Source organism: Thermobia domestica, chromosome 15 (genome assembly GCF_964235325.1).
Source record: "Thermobia domestica chromosome 15, izTheDome1.hap1.1, whole genome shotgun sequence".
NCBI lineage: Eukaryota > Metazoa > Arthropoda > Insecta > Zygentoma > Lepismatidae > Thermobia > Thermobia domestica.
The window spans coordinates 82357431-82384072 of NC_137468.1; the positions used below are offsets into that span (position 1 = coordinate 82357431).

At 34.6% G+C, this 26642-nt stretch overlaps 1 protein-coding gene across 1 annotated transcript in view; it reads left to right on the forward strand.

Moving 5' to 3' along the window:
• The window catches only part of LOC145671113 (alkaline phosphatase, tissue-nonspecific isozyme-like), a 524627-nt gene that overhangs the window by 354088 nt on the left and 143897 nt on the right, over nt 1-26642 (forward strand). Inside the window, exon 4 of the mRNA XM_081739901.1 lies at nt 16513-16691. Within this exon, the coding sequence (XP_081596027.1) occupies nt 16513-16691 (179 nt within the window). The remainder of the gene's footprint in view (nt 1-16512; nt 16692-26642) is intronic.

Genomic DNA, 26642 nt, shown 5'->3' on the forward strand with positions numbered 1-26642 from the left:
GGTAATATGATACATAATTTCGGGCTAGAATTTAATCAGCAAGACAATGGTAGAGTTAGTTTCAAGATACGCCCATTTTGGGGAAAGTTACAGGCATATTAATTGTTTATACTTACTACGTGCGTACCGTAAATCCCTTACCTCCGCTTCTAACCCGCGTATTAATGATAATAAGTGGATACAAGCTTCGGTAATACATATTATGCCTAGAGGAAAGTGATACGGTAAGGGAATCCTTGACGGCACCCATCTTGAAATCAGCCATTTTGAATTAAAGTGAAGTTTTAAAAATGAAAACCATAGCATATAACACCTCATTTTAATAGTGAATTTTTCAAAAAGCGAATGGTATGCTTATTTTTAATCTATAGCTAACCAGTATGAATTTAGGAATGCTTCTAATATGCACCAAACGTTCATTATTCTATTTTTCAAATTGGCAACACTCCTAATTTTCACCGCATGTTTTAAGATTCCAACTAGCACTTTGCAATTGTTACCATGGCTCATGCTTTCTAGATTTATTATTTTTTTAAGAGTTGCGATTTGTCAGTTCATGGATAGTGTTGGGATAAGCATCCAGCAATCTTTCTGAATTTTGAAGACACACAGTCAAAGAATAGTGTTTGGTGTGAAATTGAAATACATATAGCAGAATCCTATATTACAGAGTCTAGCCCAAAAATTAAAATTGCTATTTAAAGAAATTAAAGAAACACTAATCTCCGCTTATACGCAAAAATTTTCGCTTATATAATTTTAACTGCAGAGGAAAATACATTGTGGAACAAGATATATATGATATATACAAACTGACTCATTATCTTATCTGGAACAAGGTAAAATTATCACAAGAATGTGAATAATCAATAATTATTCCAATTCACATGAACGCCTACAAAACTGATTGTAATAATTATCGAGGCACTTCTATTTTGCCAAAAAACTTTATTAAATACTTTGAATCATTCTGTTGGTAAGGTTGATCCCATACACAGATAAAATTTTTGGAGATCATCAGCGCGTATTTCATCAAAATTAATCAACTATCGACAAAATATTTACTATTTGTCAAATATTCGAAAAAATAGGAATACAACACCCCAGTACATCAATTATTTATTGATTTCAGAAAGGACTACGTTTCAGTTAGGAGGAAAACATTGTCCAACCTTATTACCGAATTTGATATACCAATAAACTAGTTTGATCAATAAAGATCTATTTAAATGAAACCCAAAGTAAATCCGAATAGGGAAATACTTTCTACGAGCTTTCACGTTGAGAATGGCCTTAAACAAGGAGATGTGTGGTCACCATTAGAATTATTCAATTTTCTTTTGCTGTAAGAAAAATTAGAAATAGAAACCACGGCCAAGAATTAAATTGCACTCACCAGGTTATGGCTAATAATATCAATCTGAATGGAAATGATATGAAGATAATAGGAAAAATACAGTGGTTCAATTAAACGCCTGGAGGGGCATGGGTTTAGAAGTAAATGCAGAGAAAGCTGAAACTAAACGCCTGGGAATTCTTCGAGACTGTAGTACTGTAAATTATGAAATTGTTAAAATATCAAGTAATACTTTCGACAAAACGGACACTTTAAAATATCTAAAATCAATATTAATATATCCACGAAAAAGTTAAATATCGCCTAGAAGCAGGAAGTTGAACCAGAAAGATGATGATATGCAACACACACAACATTACTATGAAGCATGTTGCCTGTCATACTGGGACTAATTGATTTTCATGTTTTCTTTTCGCATTGGAATAAATTTATTTTTAGAGTCAAACAAGCACAAAAAAATCATTTAATTAATTTATTATTGCTCATTAATGCTAAACATATTGTAATAGACATAATAAATGCAGCTCTATGGTCATTCTTAGCTTTTGATTTGTCCATTTCCTAATGTTCTGCTCTTCGGGAACTGAGTTTACATTCTAATGGGACATCAAGCTTATGAAGAATAGGACCTACTATTCACGTGGGCTCATGTGAAGTCCATGGGTGCACAGACCATGATGTGAAATCAGCTCTCACAGTGTAGGTCGTTTTCAACAGCTAGCTCTCCTCCAGAATTGCAGGAACTCGTCACTACATGCATCGCTGCATAGCATAATGTAAATAAGTTACATTTATCGATAATCCATTATCAATCGATGTCGAGTTTATATTCAATATAAAACTGGAGAGTTATTTTTTAAAATTGAATTTGCAACAATCTTAAAGATAGTACAGTCTATTCAAAATAACTAGGTCTGTTTCTGTTTGTGCTAACAAACTGTATAAAATATATTTTATCATGTTTTCATATTTTGTAAATCTCTCCTTTGCCTGAGACAGCACATTTCATAAAGCTTTTATGTATATATAAATAAACAAACAAAACATAAAAGACTTTCTAGAAGCCCAACTTCTTCCTTTATGTAACTAATACGTACCTTCACTAAACTGAGATTCGACACTACCTTGCATCATGTAAAAATAAACCAAATGTGTCCTTTGAAAAAGCCTGTTCATAATGCTCGATTTTTAGAAGCTCTCTAAACAGTTGACAAATGAAATGAAATGAAATGAAATATTTGAGTTTTCGTCCCACGGTTATGCCGGTTAGGCTAAAGGAGACGGTGATTATGAGAAATGATTGAAATGGTGGAATGAAGAAAGTGGGAGGAAACGGGAGAACCCCGAGAAAACCGACGAGCACGGTGTTTATCCACCACAAAGTCCACACGGCGCGAGCTGGGATCGAACCAGGGACCCCAAGCACCAGAGGTGAAGTTGAGAAAGAGTTCACGCACAGTTCACAGAGAGTCTGCTAATAGGTCGTAGAAGCTTTCCTTCAAGTGATTCTGCCAGAGGTAAGTTCTAAGTTCTAACTTTTTCTACAAAAGATCCATCTTTAGCCCACAAACTCTGTTAAACCAGATCGAGTATCAAAAGCAAAGTTTCATTCATCAGAAACAAGGACATTGAGGCCAAAGTACAGAGAACCTACTATAACCTACCCTTTTCGTGAAACAAGGACTGAACAGCCAAAACATTACGACCACGCGTTACTTTTTGTACGATGTCGTTGGACTGACTAAGAGACACAGGCACAACAGCTAGTAGTGACAGGGATTTTACTTGCTCAGTGAGTGTGATGCTTGTGCGTAGGATGGGGAAGGCCGGCTGTATATCAGAATTTGATTGGGACCAAATTATAATGGCCATACTGCTGGAAGAGAGCAATTGGGAAACAGCGTGACTTGTTGGGCGTTCGCAAGCTCCCATGGTTAATGCCTTCCAAAGATGGAGAAGAACGTTAAAACTAGTACCAAACCACAAGATACGAGGCGGCCACACTTCATTAAGATGTCGGACGTCGTAGACTATCGGACTGTGTAAAATAGAATAGGATACAAATTGCGGCACAATTAACAGTAGACTTTAACAGCTGATAAAGCACGAATGGGTCTGAATACACAGTTCACCGCGCAGCCGACGTCTTACACGTGTACTAATGTTAACCGCATAGAATCGTCAAAAAAATATACGACTGGAATAGGCATAGGTGCCATTTGCGCAGATTCTGAGTGGTAGAGCGTTCACCTCCGGTGCTTGGGGTCTCTGGTTCGATCCCGGCTCGCGCCGTGTGGACTTTGTGGTGGACAAAGCATGCTCGTGGGTTTTCTCGGGGTTCTCCCGTTTCCTCCCACTTTATTCAATCCACCATTTCATTCATTTTTCATCATCATCGTCTTCTTTAGCCTAACCGGCATAACCGTGGGACGTAAAACTCAAAGATTTCATTTCATTTAATTTTATTGTCCTTTTGTATTATTTTGTGTGATTTTATGTGGTTATTAACTTAACGTTATTGTAATTAAGATATCTAAAATATCAAAAAAGAAAATGGAAAATTTCGCTATTTATCACGTCAACACTCAGTCATGTACCCTGATAATTTAATCGTTGAGGATCTAATAGCTATAACATTCATGGAAAGATCCTCTCTTTCCTAGATAGTTATCTCTCAGGGAGAGAATAACGTGTTACTCTTCCTGGATCCCTGTCTTCGTATAATCTCGTCTTATCCGGAGTGCCTCAGGGAAGTGTGCTTGGCCCACTTCTGTTTTTACTGTATATGTATGATTTACCTAGCTCTTTTCAATTTTTCTTCTAATATTTCGCTCTTCGCCGATGACTGTAAACTCTTTAGACTGATTAACACCGCAGATGATGCTTCTTCACTGCAAGCGGACATAGATTTGTTAAGTAACTGGTGCTCCAACTGAAATCTGACCTTAAACACCAACAAATGTTCTACCCTTTCTATCTCCTTAAAAAGAATGTACTTTGTCAGATATATAAGGTCAATAATGTAGCCATGAAACGGGTTTCATCTCAAAAAAGATCTACGTATTTCTTTGATGAAAAACTCTCCTTTGAAGACCATTTCCTATCGACCTCATACAAAGCCATAAAACTATTTGGTCTACTTTTTAGATTTCCTGAAATAGAAAGACTCCCTGCCCTTACGGTGTTTTACAAGACTTCTATTTTTCCGATCATTGAATATTGTTCCCAGTATGGAATATGACTGCACCTACTAATCTATCTCGCATTGACTCGTTTTCAAACTTCTTTCTTTCTATAGTTAGATTTAGAATTCCAGAGTTACGTGATCACTCGAGACAGGAACTAATGTCATTAATGAACTTATGTACCCCTGACAAACGACGTCGCGCAGCTGATTTACTTTACCTATATAAGATAATAAATGGTAAAGTTAATCCTGAATTCTTATTATCGTACATAGAATTTCGTGTTCCTCCACGGCGAAATGGCTCTCTAAATTTACTAACTTACGAAACTCCTAGATTATCAATTGTTAAGCACTCCTTGTTGTAGAGACTAGTGCAAGATTATAACACAGTTTCAACAGGTTTTCAACATTTCTACTACTGAATAAAACTTTAGAACTCAACTGAAGCGAATATTGTAAATTTAGAAGTGAATTTTCTTTTATTTTTATTTTTTATATATTTGTGTTTTCAATGTTGATGTCCAGTTTCAGCCAAATGGCATTATGCTGTATGAAACTTAGTGAATTAATACATAAATAAAGCAGAAAAAATTAAAAAGTCAGTTTAACACTAGCTGGTAAGCTGGATTGCATAGAAAATAGATCCTCAGGAAAGGCAAGAAAAATTGATGCATATAAAAGGTCTCAGAGGAACATCAAGATTTCGACTAGAAAGAGAGTGTAACCTCAGTCTACGGCTACAGTCGCTCGAAATCCACAATAGCCAATCGTGTGTTAAAAAGAGGCTTTCGTTTTTATTATTATATGTAAGTTGTATTTAGTTGTTAATGGGTGTCAAAAGTCTACCACTAATAGAATCCAATGCTGACAGTGTGGACTCTTGCGTTTTTAATCATTGCAATCAAGAGTAAATAAATTGTATTATTTAGAACGGTAATATATATATAAAAAAAAAACAGAAATAATATCTTACATTTAATCTCTCTGAACAAATACATTTGGAAACAGAATTATGACGTCCTGAATATTATTTATGTTACCGACAAGCACGCAAATCTTTGTTTTACTTATTTATGACTCCCCGCGGAACTCAAGCTGGAATTCTACACTAAGTGGTACCACTTTACATGAGTTATTGTTTTATACCAGATTCAATTTTTATTTATTATCTTTTTGAAATGGTTCGATGATAACATAATTTTCTCAGTGCCTTTTGTTCTTCGTTGATCCCATCTTACTTTGGCCTAGTTGCTTTTAGAGAATTGTTTCTTCTTTCTTTTTGTTGCACAGGCTTTGACAACCATTTCAACTCTTTTGAACCCCACTAACACCTTTCAAATACCCAGCCTAAGCACTCCTTTACAAACTACAACCTCAATCACTTCAACACTAATAAAATCTTTGACCATAACACAATCCTCAATCTCATCTACTTTACTATCTACCCCTATTATAGACAATCCTAATTGTCTCATAATTCATAGAACGAGTCAATTTGTTCATGAGCAGTTGAGAAATATCGAGGTGGTCAGATGATCGTATGAAATACATTTTTCCTTTGTGTCTTGCAAACGTACTGTTATATTGGTACCAAACCACGGACAGTTTAGCAAATTTGCCAAGGAATGAGCGAAATGGAATTTTTTTAAGAACAGTTCGGGTCAAACGACTTGCCACTTTCTGCAACATAAACATATAAGTCTAGGGTTTAAGACCCTTTTGAATCCCTTTTACATTATTTATACGCAAATAAATATTTGCCCAGGGAACTAGAGTCTGATAAGTTTGATGATTTTTATTAGACGCCACCATTGAAAAGTTTACCCACCATATTCTTGAATTTTCTAAAATAAAATAAAATAAAATAAAACATTCGAAGAGTTAGTAACCTTAGTCTCCACACGATAAACAGCACATGTGTTAGCCCAAAGGGACTTGCTAGCAAAAATTCATTCCCATGTTGATAATGAATCACTTAACATCATTACTTGCTTGGGTGCCTTACAGCTCAATTTAAAACTCACTTGTATGCTCAACCAATAACTCATACTGTAGAAGCTTTCATGGAAGATACAGATGTTTTTAGTTCATCCTCATTGAAACGTCCCTCGTCACCTAATCATAAATAATATTCAAATAATAAGTTTTAGAAAATATCACCGGCAACGTTCAGCATTCCATTAGTAAGGAACGCAATTGCTAACAATCTCAAGAGACTAATTTTGATGCTCATTCTCTTTCTAACAAAGCAAGGAAGTGTAATTGTGTTTATAAATTTCAGACTGAAACCTCCCCAACTAATCATAAATGCGGTTTGATGCAAACAAAACAAAAACTCCCAGGTTAACATACTCAAAATCAACCTAAATTTCCAAAACAATTAAATAGAAAACTAGAGATCCTTTCAAAACTATTAACAAACAAAAATCCCGAGATTTTCAAGCGTCTACAAACTTGGCCACTATTCGATAGTCTATCAGTCAGATTTTTCTGTACAATTTCCCACGCCATATTTGTACCCTGTACAACCAAACCCATCTTATGTACCAATTAATCCCTGTACTTCAACATCAATTACATCTCTACCTTCTCTTCCTAGTAAAGAACATTAAATTTAAAGAAGTACTAGAGGAAAATTATTTAATTTGGTCTTAACACCTCTTTAAAAATGTTTGTGGTAATATTGATCGGGGAGAGATTTTTAACGATTTTTTATGAATTGGGCTGAACCCACCGCTTCTAGGTACGATAAATTGATTTGACTCATATTTTCTGGCGATAGGAAAACTTATTTAGGAATGACTATGTGAGTGTTCGAACTCCTGTTAAATAAAATTTGCATCAACAAATATTTTTGGATCCTGAAACCGAATTACCGGTGTATATATAGTACTCGAAATAAGCACTACATCCTTTAACCCGACCTTAAAGCTGTATTTCGTTCTTGAGATATGACCCTGCATTTTCTTGTTCCGACAAATTTTCGACGGGTTTTAGACACCAAATGGCGCATTTGTACACACATGTTGACCTCTATTCTTTCATGTTTTCGTATTAGAATTCATTTCTCAAACTACAGTATTATGTGTTGTTTCCGAACACCTGTACACATATCTTTGAAATATTTAGCACATTACTTCACTCTTTCCTTGCAAAGAACTGACCTCTTCTACTCAGTACCGGTACTAAAAAGTTCACCAGCTCTGAATTTATCTTACTACTGCAATATCAGATAGATACACGCATCTTCTTACCTCGTTGCCATTATCGTCTTATGAGTTATTTACTCCATACAAGCTGCAACTACTTAAGTCTCTGAGAAGAGATCTAATGGACGTAGTACACGAGAAAGTTAAAGCTTCCTTCCCCATCTTCTTGCTTTTTAAAAGATTCAGTGATGTTTTGGGATATTAACAGGAAGAGTATTTAGGCTCTGAAGAATAACAGCTCGCAAATTAACGTTTTACGATGCGCAAAACTCTCAACTCTTTTGTGCGAGAATCTAGCGCGTGGAGGAATACAATTTATAGTACTATAATTAAAAAAAGTAATAGTCTAATATTATCACTACTGTATCTCGATTTAAAGCAGTTTAACTTAATAATCTGATGGTTGTCTCCACAGCAAGTGCAGATTATTGGAAGGATTCTACTTCTCCAAAGAACTTCGTGACCATATGGCGGATGTTCAGAAATACTGATTTTGTTAAAAGATCATTTCCATGTTGTTTTTTAAAATTTCTACTATCAGGCTTTTGTACTTGGTTATTGCTGTGCTAAATGTTGTATATGAAGTGAAATGAAATGAAATCTTTGAGTTTTACTCCCCATGCTTATGTCGACTAGGCTAAAGGAGATTGTGATGATGAGAAATGAATGGAATGGTGGAATGACTAAAGAGGAAGGAAACGGGAGAACCCCGAGAAAACCTACGCACACGGTGTTTGTCCACTACAAAGTTTACTTGGCGCGGGATGAGAAAGAACCAGGGATCCCATGCATTAGATGTGAACGCTTTACTACTGAGACGCCACAGCCCCATATTGTTATGTATGTTGTGAATCAGTTGCATTGCTACATCTATGAGAGTAACTTTTTCCTTCACTTTATTGACTATATTAATGTCGATTTTGCTTGCAGATACCGTTACATCTGTTTTGATTTATCGATTCCAGGACAATAGTTTGCATTTATAGTTTTCAAGTATTGACAATTACATTATATTATTATTATTATTATTATTATTATTATTATTATTATTATTATTATTATTATTATTATTATTATTGATAGCTGAATTTCCGTTCTTCGCACGTGGGGAATAGGTATATGGAAAGTATTTCAAGCCTTTCCACGTTAAGAGAATGATTTCAATGAAATTGTAATGATATGATAACAATCGTAAGAAAATGTACTTTTGGCGTAAATTTTTGAACCTCCATTTCCACTTAGGATACATTTTTTTAACCAAAGTGATAATATAAGAATTCGTGTTGAAGTAAATATTAACTATGCTCCAAAAATCATTTCAAATGGGTGAACCGTTTTCGATGGATGTGATCACAAACAACAGATAACTTCGATTTTCGGACCTGTAATTTTTCACTCCATTTCATTCCAAATATTCGTTGAAATTGGACTGAAATAACATGGGGAGTATCATTATTTTATTTAGTCCCTAAAACTATGGACTGCATCAGAGGGGGCTCGTGAGTTATGCGCAGAAACTTTCTTTTTTTGCTCTCTGCACATAGACGCCACCATCGAGAAACTTGTACTTGTCATCTGTTTCCCGCGCCAATGTTTACTAATAAGAAAAATAAGACTTTTATTTAGTTTGGGTTTTTATTGTATTTCAATTATTTTGCTTTTTCTTTCTAGTGGCAAATTTTCGTGGTGCTATCTTACTATTTTATGTTTACGATTACGTGGACGCATATGATTGAATGGTGAGAAGGTTAATGTCTGGGAAGGTAATATATTCTTTACTTGCACTTAGCTGTACAGACATATTCGGTTTCGGAAAAGCTTAAACTCTGAAAACAACATTGCAAGATGTTGATGAACTTGAATACGTGTGTACATTTGATTTTTAAGTAAATTTGTCCCTTTGTAGAACAGTAATTTTGTGTTATCATTATAAGTACTTCACACTTCAAGAATGACATAACTCATAAATACATTATCTAAAGATTTGACTCTACTGTTAACCTCCTAGTTTCGTTAAAAACGTTGCTTTTCTGATTGTCCCCGCAAGCCGTTTCGGAAACGTGTGTAAAGGCACTTGGCCCGCAAGTCGGTGCATGCTGACCTGTGTGTGTAGGGGGTGTTGTAAATAAACATGCCTTCTGGTACTGTAGCAATATGCTTTAATTATACACAAGGTACACTCATGTCCAAAATTATTGTCGCATGTCTATAAATATGTTGTTGTAGGAATATAATTTGATAACGAATTCGTCCGGTATTTCTTATAATGTTAGTATGTGTATAATCGGCAAAGACATATATGTGGCAAATTTCATGTCAAAAGAGCAGTAAATAAGAACAATAAAACGGAAATAAAACTTTCTTGTCCATTTAGGAACATTTTGTTTTTTCCACTCTAATTGTCGTATTTATAATTCTTTTCCTATGAAATTTGCCACAAATATACATTTTCGGATTATACACATAGTATCAGTATTAAAAGTACCCTGCAAACTCATTATCAAATTATATTCTTACACGAAGACAGTTATAGATATGCGACAATCATTTTGGACATGAGTGTACATATATTATGTGCCACAATTTCTCTTCTCGCTAAATAGTGCGTTTTCGCATGTAAAAGGAAAGAGATGTGTAATTGAAATTGATCCTGTAGCTCATGTAATAATTCTTGAGGATATGCCTAGAGAGAAAATATTATTAATAGTTCAGCAAAATCGCAATCCATGTGTTCTGGGAGAGTCTCAGTTACCTAGTTACATAATTTGCTCATCGTTGTTAGTACTGGACCCATTACTGGGATAATCCATCAGGGATATCTTAGTTCGACCCCAAATAAGGAAGGCTGGATTGCAAAATTATCAAGAAATGGATTAATTGTTTCAACAGAGAATTTGTTATTTTCTGTTCGGGATATTTTTCACGATTTTCGTTAGAACAAAAGTAGTCAGAAAAACGAGAGACTTGGACTCTGCGTAAAATGTTATGATAATAAAACAAACACTCCCATTTGCATCAGACCAAAATAAAAACGTATGTTCGCACATCATTTATTCGTCTAAGGCACTTAAACTACAAGGCAAAGCTCAGGGAGTAATGTAGCATCACTAAAAGAAGGTCGCATGTGGTTAGCATCCTCGATTTCAAAGTAAAATAAAGTATGTACATTTTTCGTACTTATTTTCATAATTTCTACGTATACATGGGTCCATGATGGCTCAATGGTGCAGCATTCATCTTTGGTGTGTAAGATAACTGGTTCAATCCTAGCTCCGCCAAGTGGGATTTGTGATGGACAAACTCCCTGTGCGTGGGTTTTCTCGGGGTTCCCGTTTCCTCTCACTTTCATAAATCCACCATTTCATTTACTCATCATCACCCTCTCATTTAGCTTACACGGCATAACCATGGGACGTAAAACGGAAACACTTCACTTCATTGGCATTTTCTATGTAGCGTTTCACTTGAGTTGGAAATCAGAAAACACTTTGGGGCATCCTGTGAGTAGGACAAGTGAGGTATATGCTCCAGACCTTGCTCATAGGAAGCAAATATTAGACCTTTCAGGAAAAGTAATAATTTTATTATTTGTAATTCATTGTTGAAATTCAAAGTATGTAGATATGAACCTAGGACATTTTTAAGACTTTATACTACTAATGTCGCAAAGTACACTCACAACGTAAACAATGTGTACATTAAACATAAATCTGTTGTGAATAGTCAGCGTAGCGTTTCACATAGAGGAACTTCGTTATAAAATGCACATGGGGAAGAGGAAATTGTAGAAACTCTAAACTTGGGTGTCCGCAACTAAATGCGACGATATAGTTATGCAGGCTTGTACCAAGAAATTTTGTTAGGGGAGGGATCCAAAGTCGAAAGTCTGGACCGGATGGACCTCCCATGAAAGCGTCTCTGGTGCAAATAAAACACAAATATATTATTAATTTAAAAAAATTTTTTTGGTCAGAACCCTGTGGACCACCGTGGGTACCCCTGTTATTATGCTAATATATTATTATTATTATTATTATTATTATTATTATTATTATTATTATTATTATTATTATTATTATTATTATTATTATTCCAAACATTTCATAAGATATCACTACGAATGGTACGAAAAAGTCAAAGCTGGCACAAATAAATTTATTCATGCTGGATGTAGAACTTACCTACATCATTGGTATGATGATCATGCGCTAGATGTTGTTAATTTCTGATAATGTAAACTGCATAAGACAGTGTTATATTTATTGCTGACTTATTTATTTATTCATAGTTTCTGTATAGGAGACTGTTACGACAAAAAAATACTATAAAAAATATATAGACCCTTACATATAGCTGTTCTGTCTGCTTTCTTTCACCAACTTGAAAATTTCAAATGGCAACATGGATCAAGTGATATCTCGTTCGATACATCTTGGAAAACGAAACAATTCTGGTAGGCAACAAGTGTTAATATGGGGAACCATTTCGAAAACGGATTCCTGAAATGGACCCTGTTTTAGATGAAGTTGCATGTTCCGTAGTAGGAACAATTGGAGTAGGCAAATGGGATATTGATGACGGAAAATATAACGCTAGGGTGTATGAAACAAAATACATACATCACTTATCGTGTCACAAATGGTGCTCATTATGCCTTCCATTTTGTTTTAAACATCTCCATAAGTGATGGCTTAGGGATGCATGCATAGCATATAGCATATCTGTGGTGATCAAGTCGAATATACAAGTCGAATATGCGTCTTCATATTATCAATGGTTGTCGGTACTGTGATCATTACATGATTTTTAACGAAACCACAGAGGAAAAAGTGAATTGGTTAAGTCAGACCCCCACGTCCAATCCATGTATCAGGCATACGTTGATACAGCAGAGCTTTCACGTGGCGTGCGTTCAAAACAACAAATATGAATATTCTTATAAATTCTTATATCCTCAGAACACCGGCTAGATTTCCTTCTTTTTCTTGTCATGAAACTAGCTGGAGCCTTTTTTCATATTATTTCAAGGCCTGAAGCTTATTGTGACCATTCCTAGCAATCTCTGAAACTTTTTTTTTTACAGATCCTCCGAATCTCTGTTCAAGTGGAAATCCATGCTTAAAAAAAAAAAAAAAAAAAAAAAAGCTTAACATTCCTCCACACGGCTTAACTGCAACATCCTTGCACATATTCCTGACTACCACATTTCAGTCTCTTTTCTTACCTTTTTCCTTTCCTTTTCTTCTTTTCTCTCTCCTCATCTTTGTCTTTTTTCTTCATCTATTTTTGTCACTTTTTTCTACGTTCTTGAAGCCAAATTTACTTGCGCATTTGACTGTTTTTGTCCACAAAGAATTCACTTTCTACCAGAACAGCTGAGCTGTGGAAATGACTTATCTTGGTAGTCTTTGTTGTCATATGGGCTAAGTTTGAGACAATTTCAAGCATCGGGATACGGACAAAATTTCGCGGCCGAAACATCGCCGCCCAAAATCTCGCCGGCCAAAGCCTCGCGGGACAAAATCTCGCCGGGCCAAAACCTCGCCGCCCAAAATCACGCCGGGCCAAAACCTCGCCACCCAAAACCTCGCGTAGCGAAAACCTCGCCGCCCAAAACCTCGCGGGACAAAATCTCGCCGGGCCAAAACCTCGCCGCCCAAAATCACGCCGGGCCAAAACCTTGCCACCCAAAACATCGCGTGGCCAAAACATCGCCACGAATGAAACTTTTCTTTAAAATTTACCCAATGAGTTTCTTAATATGCAATTCCACATTACAAATGATAATAATAATAATAATAATAATAATAATAATAATAATAATAATAATAATAATAATAATAATAATAAGAAGAAGAAGAAGAAGAAGAAGATACAAAACATCGTTTGCGTGGGCTTTCTCGGGTTATTCCCGTTCCTTCCCACTTTCTTTATTCGATCATTTCCTTCATCCTGGTCATCTACGTCTCCTTTAACCTACAGGACATAATCAAGGGACGTCGTAAAAACTCATATATTTTTTCATACTTTCATAAATATTATTAGATTTTTGTTAAAATTTTAAGTTTTTGGACGTTCCAAAGTTCACGAAACTAACCCCGTTAGTTGTCATTACTTTCCTTTTGCAGACTTTCTTTCCCTATAACCAGTTTAAAAACATCCTGTCGCCCTACCTTCACATTGAAATCCTCTAATACAGAAATAGAATTTTCATATGGTATCGCGGGACTTAGTAAAATACCCGTGATACTTCTTCTCAAACAGCGTCTTTTATACCGTCATCCTTATCATCTGTTGGAACATTTACATTTTGGTCAGGCGAGATTTTGGGTATGACGATATTTTGGGGCGCGAGGTTTTGGAAGACGAGGTTTTGGCCAGGCGAGATTTTGTTCCGCGAGGTTTTGGGCGGCGAGGTTTTGGCCAGGCGAGGTTTCGGCCCGGCGAGATTTCGGGCCGCCAGGTTTTGGTCCGCGAGGTTTTGTACCCAAACCCAAGCATCATGTTCTTCATGTGTTATTCGCAAAACTTCAGTTGTTACTGCTTGAATCTAGGATTGAGTCTTTTGTTAAGTGTGAAAAGTGTGAAATGATAGACTATCCAATATGCCTGAAAAAATTTTAGGAATAGAATTTGTAGTATGATGAGCTGAGTTAATTAATGAAACAATAAAAATTTCTGTATGTTTTTCTTTTGTAAAAATAATGACATTTCACCATATGTGTAAATAAACACTGTAAATGGGCAGAACGCCTATTGTGTTGTTATAATAAATAAATAAATAAATAAATAAATAAAAATGCCCTTGCAAAATGTTCTATGAATAGGCATCTAAAGATTTTTTTTTCTTTGGCTAGATAATGGATGTCTTTATGAACTTGCTAACAACGATGACATAAACTGGAGTTTAATGCTCGTCATTGTTATCATTGGTTGTTACTTTCTTGCCCAAAAATTGTGTCTGAAAGTTTGCTTTGAATTTGATGCTTTAGAAATCATCTGCTTTAATGAGGCAATCTGGTGATCTCGTTGACGTAGTTAAGATACAACCCACCTTTTTATATCTGACACTTAATAACTTTTGTACTTGTTTCTCCGAAGATGGAAGCGTAGATTTACTAGCATGAAACTGTGCCAATGCTACATCTCTGTAAAATGTTAAACTGAGTCAGGGTAATAGTACGTATCAATAAGATTATTTCTTATTATTTAAAGCTATCTGAATTGTAAACGTAATTGTCTTCCAGCTACCTAACACTTTATACTCTAGTTAGTATTTTGTAGATATAACACTTTCAGGTTTGGTATTCTTATTTATGGTGATTCCTTCGTATATGTCATTCACATAATATTTTTTCTTCAATAATTGTCTAATATTTAGTCTTAACCTAATTCTTTGACTATCTTAGTATCTTGAAATATATATAATCCACAATTTCTATCTAAACTATACCATAATTAATATCTTGTTTCCTCAAACTGTATCTTAACGACAATTTAACTTTCATGTAAGAGCCGCGATGGCTCAGTGGTATGGTATTCATCTCTGGTGCATGGGGTACTTGGTTCGATCTCAGCTCGTGCCAAGTGAACTTTGTGGTGAACAAACACTGTGTGGGGGTTTCTCGGGGTTCTCTCGTTTCCTTCTACCTCCTTCATTCCACCATTTCCTTCATTGCTCATCATCACAGTCTCCTTTAGCCTAGCCGTCATAACCGTGGGACGTAAGATTTTCAAGTTTCATGTTACTAATTTTACGACCCTTTTTTGCCAATAGTCGATTCTCAACAATTACTTAATCATATATAAACATTTTCTTTAAATAAACTTTTGGTTCCTTACTAAAATGATTAATTAAAACATAATATAAGGATGCAAACATATGTTTAGAATTGTGTGCCTGAAATTTAATTGCACTGTCTCGTTAACTTTTTCACGTTATTGCTTGTTAATAAGCTTTTGGCTAATTATTTATTGGTTATCATTTCTGCCAATAATAATTCCACTGGATTCCGGATTGTCAAAGTAGTATGAAAAGCTCAATTAGAAATGTTTCTAATAATTCCATTGAATTCCGGATCCTCAAATTAATATGAAAAGTGCAATTAGAAATGTTTCTAATAATTCCATTGGATTCCCGATCCTTAAATTAATATGAAAAGTGCAATTAGAAATGTTTCTAATAATTCCATTGAATTCCGGATCCTCAAATTAATATGAAAAGTGCAATTAGAAATGTTTCTAATAATTCCATTGAATTCCGGATCCTCAAATTAATATGAAAAGTGCAATTAGAAATGTTTCTAATAATTCCATTGAATTCCGGATCCTTAAATTAGTATGAAAAGCACAATTAGAAACGTATCTAATAATTCCATTGAATTTCGAACCCTCAAATTAATATGAAAAGGGCAATCAGAAATGTTTCTAATCATTCTATTGAATTCTGGATCGTCAAATTAGTACGTAAAGTACGATTAGAAATGTGTTTAATAATTCCATTGGATTCCGGATCCTCAAATTAGTATGAAAAGCACAATTAGAAATGTATCTAATAATTCCATTCTATTCAAGGTTCTCAAATTAGAATGAAAAGCGCAATTAGAAATGAATGCGAGCGTGGGCATTTTTAACATTGGGATGAACGATAATTCTTTATTATGCACTTTCTAGGAGAGTAGTAGTTAAGTCTTGATTTAATAATGCTGAAAATATTTTTATTGCAACATTTTCAATTTCTGTATTTTTATTTATTGCAGGAAAAGCTACTGGAATTGTAACAAATACTCGTATCACACATGCCACCCCAGCTGCCTTGTATGCTCATTCCGCAAGCAGATATTGGGAAGATGATAGCAAGATACCTCCAACCGGTAGGAATCTATGCAAAGATATTGCAAGACAACTTGTTGAGGACGAACCAGGGAAACATATCAATGTAAGAACATATTTACATTCATTTATTTCCTAGTATTAATGAGGTTTCTTCATGACACAAAAAAGAATTTTAATTTGAAATGTTGATCTTCCTTTATCTTGATGTTTTATACACTTTTGTAATATGTTCAATTACTAAAAGGATTAATTGTTATTGTTTTGTTATTAAAATCGTTTGCCGAGAGAAATGTATTTATCTTTTATTATTACATTAGTGAACAAACTTTATTTATTTATTTATTTATTTATTTTATTTTGTTTATTTATTTATTTTTTTTTTTTTTGGTGTAACATGAGAGAAAATACCTCATATTAAAGGGAACGTTTTGCGCTGGATTCGAATATGCATTCTATTTTGCTCCACCATATACAGTTTTCCCACGACGGGGGATTTTTAAGAAATTCTTTCAAATATGTCCCTTTTTCGCGTATTTCATAACCCTAGCTCTTGTTCCCTTACGAATAATAACACAAGAATTAAACTAAAGAAAATCTCAATAGATACTCAATAAATCCTACAAGTTTCATCACAATCGCGTTACTATTTTTTTAAAGAGAAATAAAGATATTCATAGAGTCGTCCAGTTCCAAAACTGCTCTTCTCCATTTATAGAAAATCCCAGAAAACTTAGAAAAATGTAGAATCTAAATGTTTTGTATAACTAGAAATACTTCAGTGTATTCGTGTGAAAAACCTGAACATCCTCAAACATTTCCAGTTCTACAAAACACATCAATCTAACAGTTTTTTCTCGGTTTTCTGGGACTTTCTGTATATGAACAAGAGTCGTTTTGATACTGGATGAAACTGCGTGTATTGTTCATTGCAACATAGTACTTCAGATCTCTTGATTTACGAAAGAACGATTTGCTTCATTACCACAAGGACAAACATGAACATGACTGTTTACAATATTCAACAGTACACTCATTCTTATCACTCTCTGTAGAATTAAAAGTTTACGTAAACTTTCAGAATGAATCTAAATGGAATTCAATGTAAATTTGTTAATACGTACGGCCTATGTATATCCCAATATATATATATATACATTCAATCTTCCGGCTTCTTTCCGTTGTCTTCCTTAAATTGTTTTCAAATATTCCATTCAAATGTGTTCAAGTGAAAGAAAGCACGTCAAAGAAGAATGCAACGTCGAATATGCTCCTTTGGTAGATTCTAATAAGATAATACTTCATATTAAGTTAGGAGTTATAAAGAGCTTTGCTAAAGCCATTTACACAACTGCCGAAGGTTTCAAGGATATGCGACATAACTTTCCTAACCTCGGTTATGCTAACAAGGAACGGACATGAACCTATCATCCGGACATCCAAATCAAACCTAGCTCATTCGATAAACATAACAAAGATATGTTCAGACACAAAAAAATAGGTGCCATGGACAACGGAGTAAGTCTCTGGGGTCCATTACCCTTGTCAGTATAAAGAAAATCGTAGACTCGTAGTGAAATAGCTATTGCATCAATACTGTTCATTGGTAAGTCATGGTTTATAGTTCATACTCTTCAGTATGAAACAAGCTTTCCAGGAGTGCTATGTATTGGGGGCCCCTAACGTACTTTAACAGGAAAAATTGACAGAATGTCGGGAAAATTCCCTCCAGAAATCCCTCTCATCAACTTTGGACCTCTCTGGAGTGGCCCCGGGTAAAAGCACACAGACCAAGTGTATTTCGAAAAATACTATAGGGGATAAGAAATGACTATACCAAGTTTTATATTGATAGACAGAATAGGTATGAAGGGAAAGCATGTATTGGTATACAACTTATTCCCTCATACCTATTCCGTCTATAAATACAAAAGTTGGTACACACATTTCCTACTCTGTGTAGTATTTTTCGAGATACACTTGGTTTGTGTGCTTTTACCCGGGGCCCTTTCAAGATACTTTATCGAATGGACTAGGTTTGATTCGGATGTCCAGATAACATGTTGATGTCTGTTCCTTGTAATATTTCAGCAGGAGTGTTTGTTTGTCCCCTCATTAGGAACTCATGCTTGATGATAGCTTTGACAGCAAGTTGAACAGTGCCGAGCTAGCGGCCTGGACAGCATTTAAGTGTGTTATACGTAACTTTCTGGGCAACAACAAAGCGGAAAATTACAGTGAAATCGTATAGGACATGCTACAGAAATACAAAGAATTGGGTTGTAGGATGCCTTTTAAACTCTCACCACTCTTTTACACTCTCACCTTAGATTATTTTCTGCTAATGTAGTTCCTATCAGCGACGAACAGGAGGAAAGATTCCACCAAGATATAATGGCAATGAAGACAAGATACCAGGAACGGTAGGATCCTTCAATAATAATAATAATAATAATAATAATAATAATAATAATAATAATAATAATAATAATAATAATAATAATAATAATAATAATAATAATAGGGGATTATCGTTGGGATCTTGTTAGAGAATGCAATACTTCTTACAAAAGAAGGAAGTAGTGTACATTTGTGTAACTCAATGGAAGTTTCATACATTCTGGTAGTTTTTCATGACATTTTTGTAAATTTGTATTATTATTTACTTTAAATTGTGATACTTGTAAATTGTATTGTATTCTATTTTATGTCTTGCTGTGGTAATGAAGCAAATCTTTTTTTTTCACCAAATCAAGAGATCTGAAAACATAGACATATAAATATCTTTATTTCTCTAGAAATAATAACGAAATTATTCTTAAACTTGGAGGGTTTATTGAGTATCAATCAAGGTTCCTTTGGTTTAATTCTTGTTCGTAAGGGGACAAGAACTAGGGTTGTGAAATACGAGAGAAGGAAAATTTTGAAGGAATTTCCCAAAAAATATCCCCGCCGCAGGGAAACTGTACGTGATGGAGAAAAACTGAATGCATATTCGAATTGAGCGCACACAATTCCTTCAAGATCAGATGTTTTCTCTTATGTTACAAAATCCTTGTTAACTAGTGCAATAGAAATCTTTGAGGTAGTTCTGCTTTACATTAGGTAATTGCTTTTATTCTTAAATCAAGGGCGAGTGTTATGTTACAATCTTAACTTCGGTGTTCTCTTGGTAATGCAAATATATGTTTAGTCCACTTTTAGAATAAAACTAACTGAAATGCCCGTTATTCGCACGGGGAGAACATGTGAAGTGTTTGCACCTCCTCCTGCTCTTCAGATGCGTATGGCAAATAAAGTGTCGAACGTTTTCTATTATTTTTAAATCTCACCCTCTTCCCACTACAGCCTATACCGATAGGGCTGAACTTGAGTTTCAACAGCGTCGGGAGTGTTATTAATGATCACAACACACTCAAAAACTGTGAATTGGACTCTAATACCGGTCATTTTCGAATATTATTATATCTCACGCCTTCTCTTCCCCTTGCCGAAAATACAGGCTACTAAAACCTAAGTTAGTTCAAGGTCAACTCATATACGTACCAAAAGTCACTAAAATCGATGCAGGGGTCTTGGAGGAGTAAGCCAACATATTTTTACATGTCATATCCCTCATTCTTCACCCCTTTGTCAAAGAAATGATAAAAAATCTGAGACAGGGTAAGGTACCACATATACTTACACACCGAAAGGTAATCAAAATCGACCAGCTAGGAGGAGTTCGTGGGTAAATATCATTACATTAATTTTATTTTGTGATAATCCAAACTTGCAACATACGAGAATCAGTCTCCTAGATTTTCGTAAATGACTTTAAAGATAATCCTAAATATTCTAAATAAGTAAAACTAACGATCTCTAAAGTTCATAATTGATTTTTTGAGAACATGCTGGCCCTATATATATATATATATATATATATATATATATATATATATATATATATATATATATATATATATATATATATATATATAAACATGTATTATGTATATTGTAGGATTGATAATTAAATATTTATTAATGAAGTTATATCATATTTGTTTGTGAAATATACACATAATCGTTTGAGCTCTTTCAAGGAAATGGCAATTTTTAGCTTTTCACTTAAATATGCTAATTTGCTGTTGACTTACTAATACATAAACTATTACGCAAAATAATTCATTTTAGAATAATTCTACTAGAAAACTATAATGTAAAACGAATACACTATAATAATGATTGATAATATAGATAGAAAATGCAATCAAATACACTTAATTAGATTATTGTCTGTAATTTCCTCATAGCACCAATTCAAATTTGTACCTATACCAGTACGTTCTACCAGTGTTGCTAAATATTAGCGGATTCCCGCTAAATATGACAATCGTGTCTAGTGGTGGAAATTGTTCGTCACCGGATTGGTAGAAAAACCGAAAATTTAGAAAACTATTCCGCAACGCACTTTGAAAGCAAGTGACATTTCGATAGAACATATTTATGTGTATTTGTGCATTTTTTTTTTTTTTTTTTTTTTTTGTTTCTGTGTACGGTCGCTAGGAAGACTGCATCACAGATGGTTACTAATTTTGTATAAGTATCAACATTACTGTTATAACACGTGGTATCTGTCAATGTCACATGTTCCTTTTTCGTTCTTGTACTACATATGGATCGATTACTGTTTCTTGCTTAACAGTTCGTTTATTTTATTTCGGTATTTGCGAATTCGTTTCATTTCTTGGTATTCTTTATAGACCCTATGCATATTTGTGATTCAGACGGCAATAACAAAAGCATGATATTGGAAGAAATGCAATTAAAAAATTGAAATTTGCAGGGCTGAGTGCAGGGTTAAGACAATTAGGGAAATACTGCTTTGATTTCGATATGTCTGTTTCCGTATTATGAACAGACCTATTTGTTCCATACTTCCTTCACCATACAATCTGAGGACGTCGTCTTGAAATATAAGTAGTTGGACAACGATTATCAATTAGTGGTAAGTATGGGTCCGTGCAGCGGGACAAGAGGGAAGGCAGTTGCCTTTCCTGGATTTTCGAAAGGTGATCAGTTCTTGGAAATCATACCAGAAAATACTAACTTACTGTTACATGCTATGATACATAACATATTTATATTAAATACTAAAAAACTGTAGTTAATAAGAATATGTGCGTAAATAATTTTTTGTTTTATGGGATGTAAAAAATGGAGTAAGTCAGTGGGTCGTGAGTCAACAGGACGTAACCCACTGCGATCCACCACCAACCATGACCCACTCTGATCCACCAACGTACTCTGCTCAGTGCATCGTAGACTGTATCTTCTGAAACTGGTGAATTTGTCCACGTTTTACTTTCAAGACATCCGTTTTTCTTCCTTTTTCATTTGTTTCTATATACTTACATCTGACATAAAGTAGGAAACAATCATAAATCTTTAGAAGTTGTTGTTAAATATTGTTACATATATGCATCAATGCACTGAGCAAACAGACACACAAATACAGAAACACCAATTGAAATACATAATAATATGGTGCATAATGTAAATAAGTAGGAAAAACACGAATAGGATATTTTGCATATACACAGAAAGAACTGAAAACAATAATAGCTATTTAGTATACTGCTTAGGATAGTGAATTTGAAAATATACAGGGTATTCTCCTATATACACAGAAAATACGCGAAACAATAACAGAAAAACATGTGAAAGCCGAAAAACGAAACAATATCACGAAACACAGGAAACAATAATGTCAAAATACATATGATATCTGACATAAATATATTTAAGTGAAAAAAGAACTTTATGCACTTTTAGATATTGATATTGTAATTGTAACAGTAACAATAAGACTTACTATTTGGCTTTCGAGAAACAGTCGAATTTTACACTTTTCCCTTTACCTTGGTCTACTTTACCTTGATTTAAGACTATCAAATTTCATCCTATTTTCCGCTGAAAAGTATCTGTAATTCAACAAGGAAATAATTACATATGATAATTAAATTGAAATTTATCGAAATATAGCCCATGACAAACAATTTACCATTTTATATTGCAAAGATCAGAGCCACCGGTATTGTATGAGAGTGGTGCTTGAGCGATTGACCGTAGAAATTCAAACTCCGATTAGTGATAATTTCACCGCCTTGTTTTATTACAAGTGTAAACTCTTTAGTCACTGGAGAGGAAAGTAAGGATCATGGGTCAGAGTTGATGATGAGTTTTGGTAGTTAGTGGGTCAGTGTGAGTCACGGTGTGTGGTGGGTCAGTGAGTCATGGGTGAAGTTTTCATTGATCCACGCCATCTCTGGACGAGTATTATTTGCATGCGCGCATCAAAGTATGTGTATATTCGGGACTGTGTTTGTGTGTCGGTCTTTTGTCTCCTTTGGAATCGGTCTTTTGCCCTCCTGGAATCATACGTTTATCCTCTCCTTGGAATCGGTCTTTTGTCCTCTCTTAGAAAAAAAAAATATGCAGGCGTTCCTGATGGCAAATAGACCCAGTAATTTATTAAGTATGTGGACTATGGCTAATAACAATATTATGGCTCTCTCTTAGCAATAATGGAATTATGGAGATATTTTCAGAGTCGTTATATTTTCTAGTGCAATTCTTGTCGTTTGATTAATTAATCTGACGGAAATTTTGAGTAATCTCGTTGGCAACACTGGGGTTTGCTTTCAAGGTGGAAAGATGGTTTGAGTACTGGTTCAGCGAGTGTTGTGAAGGAACAAAACGACGGAGGCCTTCCATTTACGTACTAATGAAAGGCGTTTGCGTAAATGTATTGATCATTACAGTATAATCAGTGACTATTCAGGATATTGTAAGAAGAAGAAAGAACAAAACCATTATTTTCATAAACTACTGCTAATTATTAGCTGCACGTTCTCCATTTGGTTGGAACTCGTCACAAAAGCATGAGTAGGCCTATTACAGCTGAAATATGTATCACTGTTGTTAGAATGGTTGATTTAGTGTTTAGCGTCCGTTTTACCACCGAGGCTATATGAGACGCTGACATACAACTTAACGTGGACTCCGAAGCACATGAGTTTTCTCCGGGAATCGAATCAAGGTCTTCCGCGCCTGTGTGTATGGTAATCGTTTAGCCATGACGAAGTTGTACCGTCAGCAGAAGACAGACAACAACAGGTACAAATTACTAGTTAACAGTGTACCTTTTACGTATAAAATACATAAATAAGTAAATAACCAATCAATTTCATCGTAATAAAAATATCAAATATCATTGGCAACATGTTTTAGCGCCATAAAAATTAGTCTCTCTCTCTCTCTCTCTCTCTCTCTCTCTCTATCTATCTATCTATCTATCTATCTATATATATATATATATATATATATATAACTTATATATATATATATATATATATATATATATATATATATATATATATATATATATAAAATTGTGTACTTTTCAAGTCCTAGTCTGGAGACGTAAATTGCACTATGTTGCAACGTTGTAGATATGAAAACATTAGAGTAGATCTACTAATCCATCAAATGATTACCTCCATTCTTTACAGATGGCAGCACCTCTGGTGCTTGGGGTCCCGGGTTCGATCCCAGCCCCCGCCATGTGAACTTTGTGGTGGACAAACACCGTGTGCGTGGGTTTTCTCGGGGTTCTCCCGTTTCCTCCCACTTTCTTCATTCCACCATTTCATTCATTACTCATCATCACCGTCTCCTTTAGCCTAACCGGCATAAGCGTGGGACGTAAAACTCAACGGTTTTTTACAGATGGCAGTTGAAGTCGATAGACGTTGAGAGTAGCACAATTTATTAGCGTAACAATCGATGTAACTCCTTGATAGATTCATAGAGGAATATTAATGGTTTCAAGGTAATCTGCATAGTGAAATTTTGATTCCTCATAACAACTGAAAGAGGCCCCGGAGGGTATACCGTTATACAGGATTTTCTGCGCTGTAGAATAGAGATCTATTGTAAATTGACGCCATTTTTGAAACACCTTATATATATATACACAGTAGGACGTCGATAATCCGAACGTCTAAAATCTGAAACGTCAAAAGTTCAAACGCGGTCCCTAGAAGCTAGTGGCAGTACACTAATTCAATTTTCTTTGTGTGAAGTCAGTGTTTTTACAAAAGCTCGTTCATATGAAATTGTTTGTCATACATACTTTTATTTTTATTTTCATTTAGGCCTATACAAGTTAAGTTTTAAGTGTGTTACAAGAATAGTGTAATTTAGTGTACGAGTAGGTTCTTCAGAAACATTAAATGTAAGTAGCGTTACGTACGGTATTGTAATTACTGTATGCACTTTATAACCACTGTATCGATAAAAGAGCATACTGTACAGTATATTTAAGCCTAAATGGCATTTTCATGGTCATTTTCGAAAATCCGAACAATTTGAAAATCTGAACTATCAGTGGTCCCAATTAGTTCGTATTTTAGACTTCCTAGTGTATATGAATCGCTGAGTTTGAAAAGCAGTCATCTCCATCGAAGCTAGTTTGAGAGGAGTAACAAATAAAACCAAATTAATCAATATGTATCTAACATATAGGTTTATTTTCATTTTTGGAAAGTAGAAAATTCTCAGTTCTACGGTCCGAAAATGAAAACAGCCCTGTAAGTCAGATGCATATTGATTAATTTCGTTTTGTTTGTCACTCCTCTCAAATTAGCTTTGATGGAGATGACCGGTTTTGAATCTCTGCACAATATTATTGCAGCTGCACATAAATTAAACTTTAGAAGTTAATGATCGTTTTGGGCTAATTCTCATTAACCAAATTGTGTACTGAAAGATTGCTGAAGGTATATTCCAGTGTTAGTCTCATCTTAATAGGTGGTGTGATTACCCTACAATATCTTTTCGATTTTCTCGCAAATTACGTATGAGGATTTATAGTCACCCATATCATCTGGTTAGCTCAATTAAATCTATATATTCATACATATCTCATCTTTGAAATATATATATATATATATATATATATATATAGTTTCACTTTAATAATATTGTACGTAGCAGTGCAAGTGAGAAAACATTTTGTACTATTTTACATCAGTGATAACTAATAAATTTTGTATATGATAAGAGATTGTCTTAAACCATATCGCTGTTAATTTTCATTTTTCTCATTAATTACCACTACGTAACACAAAATTTAATGACTAGTTGAACACATTTGTCCGCATCTGGCATCAAGCCAATAAATAATTACAAAGAATATAATGACGTACACAAAAGTTCATCAAAGGTGTGGTTCAAGCACCCAAGTTCATATAATTTCAGGTCTTTATTTTTATATAATACGAGAGAGAATCAGAAACTAAGTTTACAAGGCTGATATTTCTGGAGTTTCGTCTGTTACTGACAAATTAGGAGTGTGTGGTAATTTACATAAATGGAGTTGGTAACTCTGAAGAGTTTCAGCCATCCGTCACCTATGGCGCTGGTTGTAGGTAATGGTGTTGGTTGTATGAAATAATATATATACACGTTTCACTGCAGGCTTTGTAATCTCACTTTCTCATCACCCCTCGTATCTTACTCAAGGAGGGTTAAAATCCTAAAAAGTTCCTCGTATGCCAATGATTGTGAGAAATTCTTCTATGCCATTGATAAAAGTCTTCTCTTTGTGATTTGCACTTTTGTGGCTTCTGACTGTCTCAAACGAAACTCTCCACTTGAAAATATTCTAATTTTTGAACGTTCGTTTCTTTGTAGCATTTTTTCCTCAATATGATTAACATGATTAATGTGATTTATCACACATAGAGAAAATATGCTATTTTGCATGTATCGCACACTATGCTGAAATTTGGTCTTCACCGAACCAAAATATAACAAAATGGAGTGGCAAAGTTCTGCCTAACGTAAAACAATATGGCTTTTTTCATTGTATTCTAAACTATGTTGCATCAGATTTTTGTGACAGGAAATTATGCTTTTGTCCAGATCTTCTGCGCAAAGGAACAGGGAAAACTTTCAGTGTAGAGCCAACAAACTGTGCGATACCTGTAGGCAAACTGGATAATTAATG